This window comes from Pipistrellus hanaki (assembly GCF_964339955.1).
Source record: "Pipistrellus hanaki genome assembly, chromosome: 10".
Lineage (NCBI taxonomy): Eukaryota > Metazoa > Chordata > Mammalia > Chiroptera > Vespertilionidae > Pipistrellus > Pipistrellus hanaki.
In genome coordinates, this window is record NC_140512.1 from 52,209,986 (window position 1) to 52,230,565 (window position 20,580).

The following is a 20,580-nucleotide window of genomic DNA, read 5'->3' on the forward strand; positions in this document are numbered from 1 at the left end:
GGTCTCTCCAGCCTGAGATCCAAGTGTCATCCAGGGGCCTCTTCCTAGTTCACTCAGGTTCTAGGGAGAATTCAGTCCCTGTGGTTGTAAGACTGAGGTGCTGGCTTTCTTGCTGGCCTTTTGACATGGGCCACTCTGAGCTTCTACAAACTACTCTCAGTCCCTGCCACATGGCCCACTCTTCTCACAAGAATTGCTTCTTCAAGACTAGCATCTGCTACTGCCTGGTCTCACTTGATTAAGTCAGGTCCACCAACGATAACCTCCCTTTCAATTAAGTCAAAGACAAATCATTAGAGACTTTAATCACATATGCAAACTCCTATCATGGTTTCCAGATCATGTAGGCTAATCCTGAGAGTGATAGTACATCATATTAACAGATCTGGCCCACATGCACAGGGAGGGGTTATAAAGGTCATGGTTCATTTGGGTCATTTAACTGTTCTGCCTCGCACTAGTGGGAATAAAAAAAATATCATTCAAAACAGAAAGTCACTGACCAAAAATTATCCAAGAGGGAAGAAAGAATATATCTTTACATTCCACCTGGGAAGTGCTAACATATTAGTAGGTTTCTAGCAAGGAAGGCTAACCCAGAACTATGGGTAAACTGAACATACACATCAGGACATCCTAGGAAGAACAGAAGGTCACTCCACCATGAAAAGCTGCACTGTAAACCAGTGCACTGGGTGGGGCGAGGAGCTGTATCCCTTACCTCTGCCGCCTCTGGCGCTCCTGGCGCTCTCTGTGGCAGGTTGCCAGCAACTTAGCGTCGCTAGGCAACCACAGCGTCCCTGTCCTGGCCCAGCCTCCTCCCTCACATCACAGCCGTGATGTCACTGAGGACACGCTGAGCATGAACCTCTGCGCTGGGGAGGAGACTGCTGCAAGGGGTAAGAGAGGTGCTGACAGAGGGGACACTGAAAAATAATAAAATTTTAAAAAAGCAATAAAGAGAAAAAAGGGAGAAGGAAAAAGAAGACAGAGAGGACAGAGAGGACTGGAGAAAGAGAAAGAGAGGGCTTGCAGTGTGACTGTCACTGGGAGTTGGGCCTGTACTCTAGTGGAGAACAAGAGCCTGAAAGAGAAAAAACAGCAGCCAAGTCAAAAAAAAATTAACAGATACTAATTTTTGTTGTTGGTTAAGCATGGGAGACAGGTCCTTTTGTAAGGTGTACACTGTAGGAAATTTGTGGCTATTATATAAAAAATTATTTTTAAATAAATTAATTAAATTATTATTTACATTTTTTATTTAATTTATTTAATTTAATTTATGGAATATTGGGGGGCTTGATGAATTATTTTTATGGCATGCATGGCTCACTATTTAATTTACAAAATATTGGGGGCCTGGTGAATTGTTTTTTAAAAAAAAAGGTGACTTGTTAATTTAACGTTTATTTCTATAAGGAGGAGTAATTCTGAGGGGGTCAAAGAAAGAAATAATAAAAATGTATATTACATAAATTTCAAATCTCAAAGTGTAAAATGAAATAATTATGTCTAACGACTAAACAAACACCACCTAAAATTGAGTTAATTATTCCCCTGGGGCAGAATAGCATAATCATTTAAATTATTTGTGGAGTAAAATTCAGAGTTAGTGACACTGAATATCAAAACAAATTGAAGAGAAATGGCCATGTTCATTACGGCCCTAAATATTCATCTCTGTAGTGGATATAAGTGGGAAGTGCAGATCACTAGAGAGCCACTCAGTGCTGCCCTCTTGATTAGAGAGATTTGTGAGTCCCACGCACACTATCACCAAGAATACCACTCACTAAGCATCACCCCATGGAAGGATCACTCAGGTAAACCTGTGAGCAATACTCTAACAGAAGGATTTCTGTTAAAGAATAAAACAGAGGCCAAAAAAAAAAAAAAAGTTTCTAAAGACCATTCTAGGAGAGTCTACTTGAATGTATTTGTCCATTAGCATATTTATTTATTTATTTATTTATTTATTTACAAAAATGTGTTGAGGGTCTCTGATGTGTGAAGAATGCTGCTAGGTGCTGGGAGGTCTCAGGTAAATTAGCAACAGTTAATATCTACTCAGTACTCACTATGTGCCAGGCGCAGCTCTAAACATTTTACACATTTTCACATTTCTTCCTCACTATGGTCCCAGAAAATAAAACTCCTGCACAAAGAAGTTGCCCAAATTCACGCAGGTAGTAAACCTGGTGGCAGAGACCACACTCTGAACAAGGACAAGATAGTGGCCAAGTAACAGATTCAAGAAGCTAGAGCTCTGGACTGAATCAGAGTCACAGAAATCATTTCATTTCTCTTCATAACAGAAAACTGGTTAAGTGACTTGCACAAAATCATAGAGCAAACTATTAAGAAAGAATGAAGGCAGCTTGATTTTAATAATTATAAAAATACTGAGTACATCTTGGAATAAAAATTGAAGAATTCATATTCTTCAGAAACTAAATTAAGAGACTAATATCAATAAAGCAAGCAAAGTTTAGAAAAGAGAAAGCAGTATTTGCAATTTTTAAGTAGAAGGAGAGAAGAAAACCATAACTCCAACACTCTGGACTTAGGAAGGGAAATAGTGACAGGTAATTAAGAACTGCTGACAGTAGGTTAGAATAGGTAGATTCATACAGTTAGATTAGATTGGAAAGATCCAAACAAAACTAAAAATATCTACCCAAGTCACCATATTGGAAAAGTGGGAATCAACCAAAATCCCCATTTCTTGCTCAAACGCCACACAGAATGAGTCACCATGTCCAACTGATTCTACCAATTAGCTTTTGGGTCTATTCCCACCTCTCCATCCTCACTGCTACTCCCTTCCTAAAAAGCTGGCAAAATCTTCTATAAGCTCTCACCTGAAATAACAACAAAACTTACCTCCTTGACTGCAACCTCACTGTACTCAACACATGCTCACAGTCACCAGAATATTTTGAAGTGCAGATCTGATTGTGTCACTCTCATGCTTTAAACTCTTTCAGACTCCATATTACCCACAGGACTGAAACCATGCCTTCTTGTTGTTGTACCAGGTCCTCTGAGATCTTCCCACCTGTCTCCCCTGTCTAGGTCCAATCCTCCCCCTACACCCTGTGCTTCAACACAACAAAATGCCAATTCCACGCTGTTCTCACCCATCTGTAAGTATTGTTTTACAATCTCTCTCAACTTGCAGTGGCTGCCCTTGCCCTGCTCAGTCTGGTTATCTCATCTTTCCAAGTTCAGTATAAAGATTCCTCCTTTGAAACACATCCAAGGTATATGCCTACCCCAAGGAATGTTAAGTGCTTTCTCCTCCATTCTCCCCAAAGTACTCATAACATTCATTAAAACTATCTATTAGTAAGTCTTACCTTTCTCGCTCCTAGAACTCTCCCATAGTCAAGTGTCCTGGGAGCAGGATCTAGAATATAATTGGCCTAAAAATGTTGACTGTATGTTGTCACCTACAACATCTCAATGGATACTCCCAACAGCCCTAAGAAATTGGCAGAAAAAGTGTTGCTAACTTAATTATACAAATGAGTGACTTGGGGCTCAGAAAGGTAGTGACTTGTCTCGTAAAAGCAGGATATGTAATAGGTTGTCCTTCCACTGAACTCTGATGCTCCCCAAGCAACTCAAAAGCACAAACAGGGGTGCCAATATTCCACATATGAACATCACTAACCAAGTGAACAGGGATATGTAAATTAGTTAACTGGGGCTGAAATCAGACATTAATGTACAAACAGGGACTTCTGTGAGCTAAGTGGGCATAAATATGCAAATGAACTGGCTGCAATTCAGCAATGTCATCACAGTGCTAGGAATGAACATCCTATATTTTGACTACTACAATACAGAGTGGGACAAAGTGGGTTTATAGTTGTTCACATGGAAAGTAATACAATAGTTAATAATAAAGGAATAAACTCTGTTTGTGTACTCACAACTGTAAACCTACTTTTGCTATATGCTGTATTCATGTAGCAGTCATACCTACTATCATATCCTATCCTCCTATATAAAAACGAGCTAATATGCGAATGGTCATCAGGCCCTCACACCCTCGTGCTGGGGCTAGGGGACCTGAGGCACACACCTCCGCCCCTGTGCTGGGCCTGGGGACCTGAGGCTGTGCCCCTCATCCAGCGGGGCATGACAGGAGTGGGGCCAGCCTGGTCTGGGTCTCATGCAATTTAAAGGCATGTGCGGGTGGCGGGGACTTGACTCTGGGAGCCACAGTATGCCCCAGACTCTGACAAGAGGGAGATTTTCATATACATTTTACTAATATTCTTTCATCTCTGACACTTCTATTTAAAGGGCAAATAACAATATTAAAATATTTCCTCTAACTAATTCCCTAGTACTAGCCACTAGTTATTACTATAATGTGGGCTTTTCAAGTTTAAATTGTTTTAAAGCCAAAAGTAACTTGCTGTATGTTTTCACCCACACCAAATCTCGAAGCTGGAAATAGATATGAGCTCAAAGAACTCTGCAACCTTCATCTGGAACCAGCTGCCACCTGAAGCCCAAGCTGCACAAGCTTCCCAGGCATTAGATTAGGCTGATCCTTCATATTCCAGCCCATCAAGACCTCCAGCCCAATCACCACAGACAGTCTGATACACCACACACAGTACTTGCATTTAAAGCAAAGTCGTTTTTCCTAGGGGACTGTTAATAATAAAGTGGCATGGCTATACCACTTGACCACCATTCAGAAAATCCAGTATGTGATCACACTTAGCTTTTGCTCAAATATAATAATGATGTATATTTTCCTATCATCACTAGTACACCAGAAGTTCCTACCAATTCTTAATGTCTTGTTGTTATAATGATAATGGCCAAAGCCATTCACAGCAGCTTTAGTGTTCTTTCTATCCTGAAATTAACAGATTATAATCAGTGGAGATCTAGAAACATAAAATGATTTAATTATTAGAAAATATTATAACCGATTTATGTTCTGAAATGAGAAAAGCTATCCTCATTTCATACATTTCCCCTGCCATACCACTGTCTGAAATGCTCACCCCTTCTTTATCTGAAAATCTTCTCTTCATCCTTTATCAGCAGCTTGAAAATTAAGTGCTTATGAACTCCTCACTGCCTTTCCTAGCTCTTGTATACACATCTCGGTTACACATATACAACTCCATCAGAATGCGTACCACTGTGTTGTGATCACTTGTTTGCATGTTGAGTTAATTAGGATTTCTAAAAGTAAAGCTATTAAGTAACAGAGAACCAAAATACTAGTGACTTGAGACAGTTTATTCCTCTCTCTTAGAGAAGTCTGGGACGGGACAGTGGCACTGATGACCAGAGGTGGGACAGACACCCCACCATATGAGAAACCCAGGCTCTTTCCACCTCCTTGCTCTACCACCGCGATGGTACTATCTCACCTGCATGGTGCGGGATGGAGCATCACCACATTTCATCAGACTGTGTGTGAACATCCTCATACTTGAATGGGGAAGGAAAGAGCCTGTTCTTTCCCTTTAAATGTAAGTTGCAGTGAATTTGAACTTGCACACATCAAATTCACTCACTTCCTACTGGTAAGAATTAAATTACATTCATGGGTGGCTGCCAGGAAAGCTTAGAAATGTTTACATTTTGGGTGTCCATGTGTTTGGCTGAAAATCAAAGTCTCTATTAATATGCAGAAAGGAAAAACAAATGTGGGGGACAAGTGCCAGTTCCTAGGGCACAGTCATGTTCCCTTTCTCTTCTTTGGCCTCCAAGGGGTACTGTTAGTTATTGTATCCTTAGGCCTCGTGAAATAATCATCATAAATCTGAACAAATTCAATAAATAAACAGAAAGCCCTAGAAAACCTAGGTGAGGTGACAGTAGTATAATAACTGCTGGCTTCCCTTAAAGCTACATTCTGACATCCCAAGGGAAGATGAGGGAGAGTTAGAAGCAGGGATCTTAACTTATATGTAAGATTTATCCTGAAATGAAAATTTGTAATGGGGAGGAAGCCCCATCCTGAAGCTGTCTTCTCATGAAGGCCTTAGGCACCATGCCAGTTACATCAACAACCTGAGGCCCAGGGTGAGTTCCAGTGGAACAGGGCAGGCCAAACCACCAATAGGTGTCACAGAAAACTCCAAACTTGGTTTAGACTTCTAAATGGAAATATTATACTACCTGTATGGTTTTATGTTCAAAGATTTAACATTTTTAAAGTTATAGTTCTCTTTTGTATAAAATGTATGTATGAGCGTATATGACATTTGCACAGTTTTAAAAATAAAACAAAAAACAGTATTTCCACCACTTCGCTTAAAACAGTGCCATTACTGTGCTCCTGTCCTCCCCTCTCTGTCTATCCTCCTCTATCCTCTCCAGGTGTGATCTGCCACCTGAGATTCATACTTATGCTCCCACCTTGGCTTCTTCACACTCTGGACACATGAGGATGCACATGACTAAAAAAGATAACTATTCACTTCTGTTTCTGACCTGCATACAGATGCAGTTAAACTATACATATGCCTTTGAGATTCAACCAAGTTAAGGTTTAGCATAGTTCATTTATTTTCATTGCTACCTAGCATTCCACTGTATGGCTATACCACAATTTATAAATCCATTCTCCTCTTTTCTTAGGTATTGGAGTTGTTCCTCAAAGTGAGGTTCCTCTCAGGCTTCCCGGGGCTCTGCGGCAGCTCTTCCTCGCTCTCAGGATCCCTGTGCCCTGACCTCAGACACTCCCACCTGCTCCAGCGACCATGGCTACAGAGGGTGATGAATGAACAGGGTTATGCAGAAAAATAAGTTCATTTTATGTAAATTAAATCCACAAAGAACTTTTTAAAGTAAAACATTTACACTGCATAGAGTAAGGCTATGAGATGGTACACTCAATAACAATCTTGGCATAAGGATATTCTTATTTCCTAAAAAATTTGAAATAATGCACTAGTCTGTGCATAACGTGAGGAAAACATATTTAATAGTACTTCTTAGGACCAGATAAAGAAGTTGGCATTTATAAAAACTGCATTACAAATTTTCATTTCAGGATAAATCTTACATATAAGTTAAGATCAATCTTTTTAAAATATACACGAGGAAGCAGAATTAATTTTACACACTATTTTAGAACCTGAAACAGAAGAGATAATTATGAAAGATGAAGGTTATTTTGAAATATTTATATGCAACTTTAAGAAGAAAAAGAGGATATATTTTTTATGTCCCTTGCATATTGTTATTAACAAGTCATCAAGCAAAACTGTAAAGACTACAAAGAATTTTCTAATCAAATTTCAGAACATAAAGCTTTACAAGTGCTTCTAATATTTAAGACTGTGGAACAAGTATGTGGTATGAGTATAAAATTGCTGTACCTCATTTCAGCCAAAATGTCCCTGAAAATGTGTGCGCAATTTAAATCTTGCTTTAAATGCTCCATTATAGAGCAGCTTGCTATTTAAGAGACTCCTATTATATATCCTTCTGTGAAAAGAAAAATCAATTCATAGTTAACCTATTTCAGGAGTGGGAACTTTTTTTACTGCCAAGGGCCATTTGGATATTTATAACACCATTTGAGGGCCAAAAATTACCCTGCTATATTTGGTCAAACATTTAGTTAATTCACTCCTAATGCCTGGGCAGGGCCAGACCAAATGGTTTTCAGGGCCTTGTATGGCCCACAGACTGAACGTTCCCCACCCCTATATTTATTTATTTATTTATTTATTTATTTATTTATTTATTTATTTATTTATTTTAAGTTTGTGTGTGACATTGATCAAGATGAACATATGGGTTTCATGTGTGGGTTTCTGTACATTACACCCACTCCTCCCTTAAAGCAAGATACTTCCAAACAGATTAATTACATACTAAATCATGAAGTATTCACAACCCCAGTCACCAAATACCCATTAGAGAGAAAAACTCCAAAAATACAGGTCAGGCCAGTATCAGAGCCCAGGTTTCCCTGATGTTAGTACTTCCATCTTTATACGTAGAGCAAACCTACTTAGGAAAGTCAATTCTCAAAGTGGTTGGGGCTTTACAGGCTAATTTAATGTCAAAGCTATAGAAATGCCACTCATTAAACTAATGAAAATGAAAGTGGCACTCTAACGCTAATATTATTGAGTACAAATAGAAGCACTAAGTAGCCCCAAGACAGAAAAGAAACAGTAATAAAAACCGAGTATAAACTTCTACTTAGATCTATGACAAGTAATGGTCTCTACCCATTCAGGAGTATTATTATCTTTAAAAATGAGTGAAGACAAATCACAGGACTCCTATTCTATTTATCAACCCTCCCACTAGGGCTTCTCAAATAAGTAGGCTTGTTCCTACAAATAACAAATAAGGAGATATTGAGGCTAGAGGCTGCCTTCATGGTATATATTTTTTAAGTGCCTTTTCAAGCCAAGCACTGTGCTTGGCGCTGGAATGCACTAATCATTAAAGCTTGCATTCTGGGTATGCTGAGGCAAGTGTAGAAATTTAACAATACATGTACTTATAAAGAAGTGTATTACAAGGGGAAAAAAAATAAATAAAAAAAACATATAGTAAAGAATGGTCAGGTGGGGGTGGGGAACAGGATGCTGGAAGAGGTCAGGGAGAATAATGAAATGTGAGCAGGAGACCTAGATCTGGAGGTCATCTGCACCAGGCACTAAGCCCAGCGTGGTTCTAGCTGAGATTGCCTGGGGAGAGTGTATGGAGTGAGCACAGGAAAAATCTGGAGACCAAACCTGAGACACTTTAGAGAAGACTCGGAAAGAACATCAGGGGAAGACAAAAACAATAGCTGCTGACAGATCAAGTGAGATGAACACAGAAAAGCAAACAATGACCCAGCCAAGTTGGAGATCACTGGTGGCCTTGAGGAAACCCAACTCAATGCAGCACTAAGACTGGGGAGAGGAGAAAATGAGACAAAGAAGCAAGCACAGGCCTACTTCCACAATGATAAATTTTTAAAGCACCATTTTAATTTAAATCTATTACAGCTATTCTAATGGTTCCAGGGTATGAACATCTAATTTTATAGTCACAACGTCCCCCTAAAGTGATCAGAACTAATAATAGCTCTATTTATTATTATTATCATTATTTTGTTGTTGTTGTTAATCCTCGCCAGAGGATATTTTTCAGTTGATTTTTAGAGAAAGTAGGAGGGCATGGAGAAGTGAGGGAGAAAGGTAGGGAGAGGCAGTGGAGGGGGAGATAAAAGGGAGAGAGAGGGAGAGAGGGAGAGGGAGAGAGAGAGAGAGAGAGAGAGAGAGAGAGAGAGAGAGAGAGAGAGAGAGAGAGGTGTCATCATCAATTGGTTGCCTCCTACATGCCCCGGACAAGGCGGGAAATGAACCTGCAAGCCAAGTACATGCCCTTGACTAGGAATCAAACCCAGGCCCTTCGGTGAGGGCCAACACTCTGATCACTTAGCCACACAAGCCAGGCATCAGCTCTGTTTTTCAAATGCGAAAACTGAGGCACAGTGGTGCTAAACAGTCTAAGAGCTTATTTTGGACATGAGTGGCAATATTTTGTTGTTGTTTTTTAGATAATTTGTTCATCAGTTATCTTATACTCCCTGTGAATCACACATTAAGCCTGAAAAGCTATACTCAAGCTAAATGTTCATTAAAACTAATATCAACAACACGGCTGTCTAAGCGCTACAATGAAGCAGGAGAGAGGCTCCAAACAACAGGAAGTCTATGATTAACGTAGATTCACACAAGTTAGATTTCCACCTGTTATCACACACACTTTGAAATAGCATCCCCACGTCCTCAGCCCAATTGCCAAGGGCAGACTATGTAACGAACCATCTGTACTATAACAGTCAGAGCCAATTGAGATGGGTTGATGATACCAAAGAAATCTCATTTTTTCCATTATTTTCCCCCCTGTGTGCTGTTGAATAACATTTTTAATTGCATGATAAATTGAAAATGTTGGCAGGAACTTAACTTCTGTAAAATTAGAGCTATTTTTAATTTTACTTTGATGGTCTTTTCTGGTGGATTTTTTTTTTTTTTTTTTTTTTTTACTAATTTCCCTGCAACAGAAGGAAATTTGACCCCATGAACCAAACCACTAGGAGGCAAAGCCTGCAGCTCCATGGTGTTGAGAAGAGACAAAGATCTCCCTCCTCTCTCCTATGATCTGTCTGAACTATTCCATTATCCCTTCTCGAGGATAAGCTGAAAGGCAGATCTCACTGTGGTCCTAGGACCAGATTGATAGAATAACTGAAAAGGATGGCCGTTTTTAATGGAAAACAGGTGTGATTTTTCCCTACTGAAATGTGAAAAGCATTCATCAGAGAAACTTTTGTTCCTGAATGAAATGCCACCAAATCTTATAAAAATTGGTCAGCTGATCTATTCTCACACCAAGCAGGTGATGTGACAGCTCAGCGAAATTACTTTTCAATGATTATGTTGAGCTTGATGTGTTTGCTAACTACTATCTCCCCTTGTAACCAGAGATAAATCCTCCTATTTTGCTGAACACTGCAAAGCACAATGGACTATTGCTTAGAAGTTCCATACTTCAATTAAGTTTTGAAAGATGGGAAAGTTCCTAATTAGATTATAGTGATTCTTCAATTAACCATCCTTACATAATGAAATTCCTGTGTCACTTAGTTGGATTTTAAAATGTTTTTCAATTACACACAGTGGTGTTGTCCTAGGCCAGACTCAAGGGCAACATTTCTATGTAATAAAGGTACGTACAACTCAGAGAACAAAAATCTACACATAGCCTCTACATCTCCTTTGGGCATCTTCCTACCTCAAAGGTAAGCTCTTTATCCTACTTCAGACTTGAGCTTCCTCTTTCCTCCTGTCACTGAGTCAGCCAGAAATTACTGAACATTTACTACACCAGGCACTGTACTAAGAACAGGAAATAAAATAGTATTTCCCCCGTGGAGCTTATAGCTTTGTGGCAGACTCCAACAAGTGAGCATTAATCCACATCACAGTGTGAAAGTGCTCAGAAAGGGAACATTAAAAATGTGAGCACACACAAGGGCCCACAACCTGAGTGTGAGTGTTTGTGTGTGCACGTGTGTATGCTCATGTGTGCTTGCACATATATGTGCACATACATGTGTCCATGCACGTGTGTGTGTGTGTTAGATTAGGGAGAGATCTCTTCAGTATAAGTGACAATTAAATTTAAGTTGGAAAGCTGAGAATTTAGTGAGATAAAGGGACAAACAGAATGCATATAGAAACTTTGAAGAGATAGTACTAGCAATTACAATAATACTTGAGGAGAAAGAGACAGGCATAGCATCTATATTAATAAAAGGGTAATATGCTAATTAGACCTTATAGACGCAGATGTTTTCCTGACAAAGCCACAGCAGTTGCAAGAGCTGAGGAGGGCCAGTGGACAGCAGTGGCAGCAGCAGAGGGATGATGGGGGTGGCACCTTCCTCTGATTACCTGGTCCCCTCCCATGAAGGGAGGCCAGACTTCCTGCTGGCCTAAGCCTTCAGAAGGACATCCCCTGAGGGCTCCCAGACTGTGAGAGGGGGTAGGCTGGGCTGAGGGACCTCCTCCAATGCACAAATTTTTATGCACCAGGCCTCTAGTTTACTATAAAACGATACTTTGTAAACACTATTCACATCTTAACTTACCTAACTTTCACAACAACCTTGTACTATTATTTTTACGCCCATTTAGAAATAAGAAAACACAGGCACAGAGATTACAAAGCTAATAAATGGGAAGCTGAATTTTAAAAGGCAATCTGGATCCAGACCTTCTGATTTCTTATTTTGTCTCTTAAGAGACCAGGGAGGTGGGGCGAAACAGCTGAAAACCCATCCCACATGGCGAGGGCCCAGAGTGCTTACTATTCTTACTCACTATCTAACAAAAAGAAAAAAAGAATCCAGTGTCAGTGGCTTATCCTTGTTGACGAGTTGTGCCTAAGGTGAGTGACAGGCTGCACTGCTGGCCTGTAACCACATGGTGGTCTAAGTGTCGAATACAGGACTCCAGTGAAGCAGAAGGTGATTGCAGGAAGGCTGTGCATGCATGGGGGCAAGGGGAGGGTCGAGGCGAGCGGGATGTGGGAACTCGACATATTTGGCATTTTCTACTCAATTAAGCCTTGAATCTAAAACTGCTCTAAAATATTAAGCTTACTAATGAATAAAATTGAAATCATCAGGATTTATGCTAACAAATATAGATTTTGTTTTGTTTGTCCCCACTGAAGGAATTTTATGTACTAGAAACCAGGGGGCAAGACTGGCTGTTTACATCATAATATTTTTATGCAGAGCTATGGTGAGTCTTAAAAACTAAATATTTAGTTGTCTAGGCTGGTCACCTCAAAATACCCCAAGTGCCTCCAATGCATCGAAACTGAAAGTGGTCTTATCCATCCATCATAGGAAAGCCCATAGTTCTAAAATAGCTCAAATAACCATTCTCTTCCCTCATATCCTGTAGCAATTGCATGCATACCATCTATTCTGTTGGTAACATTCACTTTCTAATAATGTTACTGATATGCATGCCTTGTATTCAGAACTCAATCCTAAGTCATTCTCTTTTCTTTCCTTGCACTTGACCTGTATCCCTTCCAAAGCCTAGGATGCACTGCACTTGGCAGGTCCTCACAGATCTTTCCAGAATGATTACATTTACCATGATTACATTGACCATGATTGTCAAAGAAGAAAATGCTATTGGCCTGATTTGTTATTTAATTAACTTTACTTATTTTCTCTTCTGATCAGCCCTGTTTAGTAGTCACATCTGGGTGCATCGAAGTTATGTTATTTGGAACGTACTATTTAAAGGCACCTTTCCTCCCTTTAAATAACGACAGAGGCCGAATTTGCCTTTTTCCAAATCTCAGCTACTCCTGCCATATTCCAGGAGGGACTGAGAACATAAGCGATGGTGGCAGCCACAGAGGACTGGCATTCCCCTAGGCTGTGACTGGACTCACCTCTGCCATCTTTAGCAGAAGACACTAATCGTGTCTCTTTTTGCTTTGAGCTCCCACCTGAATGGTGGCAGGTGTGTAAGTTCTGTGGCCATAGTGATAGCTTTAGCTGCTTGTCAACAGATGCTGGGAAATGATAGAAGCAGCAGGTTATCAAGTCTTTAAACCCTTGCCACCTTGAAAGAATCCTGTAAGTTCAGACCTGAACTTCACACACTGCACCCTTCAGGTCTTCCTCCAGAAAACTAATTTCTCCCCAAAAGTTTGTTCACCCACCTTGGAGTTCTCCGCTCCGACTGTAGAGCTCCCGTCTCTGCTCTCGCAAGTAGGCACTCATGCTGATGGCATGGGAGGACGATTCAAACCTGCATGAAACGCAGGGAAACAGTGGTCAGGTGATAACCAAGCAGGCGATGTGGGCTACAGATTCCAATTACTCTCCTCTAGTCTGTGATGCCCGCAATGGGCCACACAGGGACAATCAGGCTATGCCACTATAGGCCCTTTATGAACAGGCTCCTGGCTAACACTCCTCCACAATGGTATTGGGATCTTCTGCCCACCATCCACTTCAGATGGCACAACTCTGATCAACTGTCTTTGGTCTCCAGATCCTCTGCCAGGATCCCTGCACACACAGCAAAGAGTAGCTAATAACGTCATTCTAACTTTGCCTGTGCAGCTCAGGAGCTATTGGTAGCTGCCAGCTGTCACTGTCACACCGAAGTCCTGGCTACTCAGAGCAGTAGCCAGTTAGAGGATTAGACAATGGGCATGTTAGGAATGCTGCTGATTCGTGGGGAACCTTTTTTCTGCAAGGGACATATGGACCTTTACAACAACATTCGCAGGCCATACAAAATGATCAACTTAAAAATTAGCCTGCTATATTTGGTTAAACATTTCATTAACTCACCCCTGATGCCTTGGCAGTGCCAGACCAAATGATTTCATGGGACTTATATGGCCCATGGGCCGATGTTCACCACCCCTGAACCACACCAAAGGAGCAAGGCAGCTAAGTCCTCACAAACAATACAGCTTCGAAAGGACTGCCAGGTTCTGACCTGCACCTGCCACATGAAATGCTCAGGAACATAACAAACACAGACATGTGTTTGCCCACACCTACCCGGAACTGTTTCAGAGGGGAGGGTTCATGATATAGAACAGATAGCTAAAATAATACATAGCAAAACACACACACACACACTGAAAATCACAATCTTAAGAGAAACTTGCAGGTAAGTTCAAATTGTGACTCTATCAAACAGTAAATCCTCTGCTAAGTAGTTCCACTTCCAGCCCAGCATCTTCAAAGTCAGAATACCAGGCTGACGGGAGAAATCCGTGGAAGAACTGCTGCCATTGAGGTGTAAACAGCACCACAATGGAAGAACAGCGGTGATTCAGAATAGGCTCCTGGTCGCAAGAAGGGAGCGCCATCATTTCCTTAATTCTGCCTCCTTTATCCACCCTCTGACAAGGACGATGCGCACTAAGCTGAATGTCAGTCTGAGGGGGACGCTCGGGCTGCTTGATCCTCTCTCTGCACCCTGCCAAGAACTAAGAGGACACTCACAGCCAGAAGGAAGGCCCAGTGTGCAGTAAAGCACCACCTGCCAGTCAAGTAGAAAAGGAAGCCGCTGGCCTCCGAAAAGCATGCTGACAGCTATTGATCAGAAATGACAAGGGAAAGAAATAAACTCTTGAGCAAAGAATTGAGAGGCACACATTATACAATAAGAGAACTTAAACACACTTAATTAACCTTGGCTCAGGGCAATTAAAAGGAGCAATAAAGTCCTTCACGGATGTGATAAATACAGGTTACAGCTCACCAAAATCCTCATTCTTGTGACCTGATGTCTTCCTTCAGAATCCTTTTATGTTTGGAACAAGTCACAGACTGGTACAATTCTACAGTAAAAGGGGCTCTGGAGATGACCTAGTCTCGCCTCCTTATTTCGCAGCAAAGGCACGAGGTCCTCAAGCTGGGTGATCTGCTCTGGACCACAGGGCCCACCGAGGGTGGAACCCAGACTAACAAAGGCAGATCTGAGACAATGGCCTATGCGAGAGAGGAGTTTTTATTTCTGTGCAATAATAATAAATATGTGACAATTATTCACAATCATTTCCAACAATTTGTTTTCCAGTACCACAATTCCAAGATTGGCTAAGGGTTTAAAAATGGCTGTGTGGTCTCAGGGGTGACGGTTGAGAGCATTAAATGTAAAAACGCTGAAATCTGATTTCTGCACTCCACCTGCATTCAGACGGCGGGTTGAGCTGGAGAGGGGGACAGGAGAGGAGGGGTAGCCTAGCAGGCAGCGTGTGAAGCAGTCTCAGTGTCCCTATCCTCTCCCTTCCCCGCAGCTCCAGGTCTGCTGGGGGTTCTGCTACCTGCCTCCTCTCTTTTCAGAGGTTGTCTTTCCTGTGCTTGGAGAAGTGGCTCCCTCTTCAGCTTGAGACCCGTCCCCAGAAGGAAGCTAAGGTCGTTTAAGACGACCACCCTTGCCCTTGCCAGGGACTACTTCAGGCATGGACAGAGACCCAATCCTTGTCTCCTAGGAAACTTGCAGAGGGGCACTGTCACTGGCAGGAACATTTAATGAATGTATAAGCAATAATGTAAATTAATTTTAAAAGCATTTGAAGAGCAGGCCCACTGGGAAGACAGTTTGGCAGTGTCATACAGTTACATGTGATCTACCATATGCTCCTGGGTATTTACCCAAATGAGCCGAACACTCACAGGGCCACAAAAACCTGCACAGGAGTGCTTACAGTAGCTTTATGGAAGCAACAGGCACCTTTCAATAGCTGAATGGGAAAATGGTGGTACTGTACATCCATACAATGGAATTATTCAGCAATACAAAGAGATCTACTGAACTACAAAAGGCATGACAGGACCTTAAATGCATATTGCTAAGTAGAAAAAAGCCTGAAAGGGATACATACTATATGTCTGTAACTATGAAAGGCATTCTGGAGAAGACAAAGAGACAACAAAAAGGTTCAGGGAGCAGGGGAAAAGGAGTAGGAATCAACAAGTGGAAAACGCGGGGTGTTTAGGGCAGTGAAACTATTTTGTATGAGACTGTAATGGTGATCTATATCATGATACATTTCTCAAAAATCCATACAACCATAGACAACAAAATGTGAACCCTAATGGAAACAATGGACTTCAGCTAATAATTATATAAATATTGGTTCATCAAGTATAACAAATGTAACACATTCATGCAAAATGTTGATAGAGGAGGTTATAGGAGAGGGGAACATAACTCAGTGTAATGGCTGCTCAATTTCTTAAAAATTTTAAAATTGCAATAAACAATAAAGACTACTAATTAAAAAAAGATTTATAGGCAGAATCACAGCCTACTTACTAACATCACCATTCCTACTGGAGTGGAAATGAAGGCAGAGAAATGGGAAGAGCTGGTATTCCAATATGACCACTTCCCCTTACAAAGACTTAAAGTATAACAAGTTGAATATACATTCACTTCCTATAAATTATTTCAAAACTATAACTGGGTAAAGTAATGGCTGTCAATTAAGCAGCAAGTCCTGCCTGGATCTAGCATTTCCTAACACCTGTTGTATGACCAACAGGGAGATACTTACTTAAAAAGAGAATTTTTCGGCCTTTGAGGTTTCTTCTTGGCAAAAAAGGCTGCGAACTCTCGTCCAGTGCTGGCGTAACTCAATTGCGCTGATGGTTCAGAGGCCGTACGAGTATTTTTCATGTCCAAGTACTCAGTCAACAGCATCTGTAGGATCAGATAAGCAACGTAATATACTCATTTAGAGGTGCTATCAGAAAAAGCAATTTTAAATCCTTAAGATACCCAAGTCTTATAGACATATAGGCAAGCAATTCTACCCAAGACAGAACTAGAAACTTTTCACAGACTCCGGGCTGCTGTGTAACTATTTATTCCTGCAGGCATGTTTACATTCATTCATTCATTCATTCATTCAAAGTCTGAGGACCATAGCAAGCATTATCATAAAAAAAAAAAACATTTAGAAAGTACTCCATAAACATAATGCTGCCCCAAGTAAGCTTTAAAGATATTATGTCACTAAAATGAGAACATACCCACTACTGAGTACTTATTAAGTATCAGACACTTTAAAAACAGGATCCTCCTCCACCCAAAAACCTATGAGGTAGAGGAGTTACTACCGGCATTTTAGAGAGGAAGAAACTGAGAAGCAGTGGTATTTAGAAACTAACCTACATGCATAGGAGGGATAAGGTTATTGTGAAATGTCTGTACACTCCCCTCAATTTTGCTGTGAACCTTAAACTACTCTGAGAAATAGTCTGAAGTAACACTGAAACAAGACTAAGTCTTGTAAGTATAGCACACTGGCCTAGTTGACTCCAGAGCCTGTACTCTCTGCCCCATGACAAGTTATTCTCACTAAAAGCATAAAAACTGTCAATAAAAATGGCTGTAAGTGGCAGTAGATGGGCTTTATTTCATATTCTGCAAAATAAAAATTTATACTGGGAAAGTATAAAGCATGTTAACAGATTGGTCAATGTTTTTTTATTTTTTTTATTTTTTTTTATTTACAAGGCCACTGAAATATTGCTCAACATGATGATAAAGTAATATAATGACAAATACCATCTCTGTTAATACATCACTCAAACTGCCCAGTAGTCAGGGAGACTACTGAATTGGGTCTCTACATTAGTAACTCAACTGAGGGACTCAATTTGTAGATTTGACACTGATACCAATAAAGTCTGCAGGAATCTGTGATCAAAAGAGGGCTAGTAAACCAGAAGAGAAAATCAAATTGATATAACATAGGAAGACACCTACAAATGCACTGGTTTTAACACCAAATATGACAGAGGGATGTTTCTATCAAAGTATGAAATACACTGATCAAGTAATTTTTCTGAGGTACTTACTAGTCCTAGAATTCAATGACTGGCCTCGTGCAATAAAATACTTACTAACCAGAATCTAGGACCAGCATCCTTAAAACCCTAATATTTTAAGATCACTGCTCTTTTTATCCACATCAACAAATTCCCCTGTTTATTACTTCTCAACACTGTTAGTCTACTTCTAGCCACTGGCTTTTCCCTATCTATAAATATGTACTACTTCTACCTCCTCAACAAAAATCTTGCTTGGTCCCCATGGCCTACCTATAATCTTGTTTCCCTTTTGTATTTAAGTTCCAACTTCAGAAATAGCCTTCACAAATATTTATTTCTTTTACCCTGAGGTAGTTTACTTCTGATTTCTCTCATAAGCGCCAGTATATGATTTGGAATCATATATTTCACTGACATAGTCACATACTTACTGATAAAATCAACCTAAATTCTGAAACCTAAATCATTCTCCCAAAAAAATCAATAATTCCTTCTTTTTTGTTTGCTTGTAGTTTTTTATTCTCAGTGCTCTCCAGATTTAAAACCTCAGAACCATCTTTTGATATTCCTTTATCCTTTGTGTCCATAAGGGAGTTAGTCCCCAAGTCCATTAATCATTCTTTATGGACTATTATTTTTATCTTTCTTGTTCATTCTGATAGCAACCAACTCAGTTTTTTCAATTTAAATTTCTGCCTCTCATCTCTTACTTTTCCAGTCTTTTCCAGACACTATCAAACACTTGTTATTACCATAAGGCTACTCATCTCACAATGTACAAATATCTGATCTCAATATGTATTTCCAATAGTATCTTATTCTCCTTACAGTGAACCCAACACTAGTCAAAATCACCCACTTTAGCTCTAGTCCCTTTGGCTCAGTGGATAGAAGGTTAGTCTACAGAGATTGAAGGGTCATGAGTTCAATTTGGTCAAGGGCATGTACCTTGGCTGCAGGCTTGATCCCCAACCCCATCAAGGCATGGAGGCAACCAATTGAGGTGTTTCTCTCATAGTGATGTTTCTCTCCCTCTGCCTCTCTGGCTCCCTTCCACTCTCTCTAAAAATCAACGGAAAAAATATCCTCAGGTAAGGATTAACGAAAACAAAAAGAAAAAAAATCACCCACTTTACTCTTCCCTGAATATTCCTGGGCCTTCCATTCCAGAACACCTAACCTAGGTTAGCCTCTCTCCTAAATAAAGGCTAACAAATCCTCCAAAAACAATTCCACTGTTTCTCTTCAACGAGTCCTTCCCAGGCTACTCTAGGCCAGTGGTCCCCTTTTCTGAACTCTTAAACTACCAATTTTACACATTATTCAGTAGGTATTTATCAAAAACTGCCTAACATTTTTCATGAAAAATGCCTGACCACCTTAAAGGTAAATGCTATAATCCTTAAAAGCATTGTATTTTTTTACTCCCACCATAGAGCCATGCAACATGCCAGAAAACCAAAAAGAAAAAGTGACTCACTGATTTTTAAAAAGTATGTGACAGGAAGCCTTGATATATACACTGAGTGGCCAGATCACTATGGGTTCAGAGATCATAATAATCTGTCCACTCAGTGTATATTATGATATGCATATTAGAGATAATCTCTCCAAAACAGAATGAGCTCTATAATTGATTTTTTAGCATAAAACCTATAATAGAATCTGGCCAGCATGGCTCAGTGGTTGAGCATTGCCCTTTGAACCAGGAGGTCACAAGTTTGATTCCCGATCAGGGCACATGCCCCAGTTTCAGACTCAATCCCCAGTGGAGGAGCGTGCAGGAGGCAGCCAATCTATGGCTCTCTTTTATCATGGATGTTTCTATATCTCTCCCTCTCCCTTCCTTTCTGAAATCAAATATATATATATATATATATATATATATATATATATATATATATATATATATATATATATAAAGAACTATAATAGAAGTAAAATAAAAGAGGGAAAGAAAGGTATAGCTTTATTCATAGGCTTTGCAGTGTTTATTTTCTTGATGTATTTTGTACCTTTTTTGCAACACCATTCATCACCAGCCAGAAAATACTGCTTTAAAACAGGTAAAGTGTGATTTCCACACCCAAATTGGTAAAAATGCATTTTTAAATGTCTCAAAGAACAAATAAAAAAATTTAAATCCTAAGATGCTTTAAATCTGACTGAATTGGCTAAATCGTCTACTATAACCATATAAATATAAACTATAACCACATAATTTCTTGGTGATTCTACATAATTGTGGATAATGTATTGTACTGCATCTGCTAAATTATACTTGAATATCCTAAGCACTCACCTGTGAGTGCCTGGGGAAAATCACTAAAGCTGGAATTCTGGGGCAAAGGGCATTACATATAATATCAAATATGTCCGGCCCACAGAAATCCACAGAAAATAATCCTGTGTTCTTGCTGGCTCTGAATTCCCTCATATCTCAGACACTCATTTATTTTCTCTTTTTAAGGACAAAAAATTGCTGTTTCTTATTGATCAAGAGTTCAAAAAAGAAAAGTCAAAGTTTATGGGTGTTTTTAAGTTTAACTTAAAAGGCATTAATTTGTCAAACCAAAGATAGAAGTTGTGAAAACATTGTTGGAAAGTATCTGAAATTCTATATATCCCAGTGAGATCATGATTCACTATATATTTTTTTGAGTACCTGATAT

The 20,580-nt window shown here is 39.9% G+C and overlaps 1 protein-coding gene across 1 annotated transcript in view; it reads right to left on the bottom strand.

The window, feature by feature from the left end:
* Positions 1-20,580, bottom strand: part of EXOC4 (exocyst complex component 4) — a 675,663-nt gene that overhangs the window by 473,823 nt on the left and 181,260 nt on the right. The window contains exons 8-9 of the mRNA XM_084896566.1: positions 16,627-16,772; positions 13,261-13,349 (exon numbers count right to left, since the gene is read on the bottom strand). Coding sequence (XP_084752692.1) covers positions 13,261-13,349; positions 16,627-16,772 — 235 coding nt within the window. The remainder of the gene's footprint in view (positions 1-13,260; positions 13,350-16,626; positions 16,773-20,580) is intronic.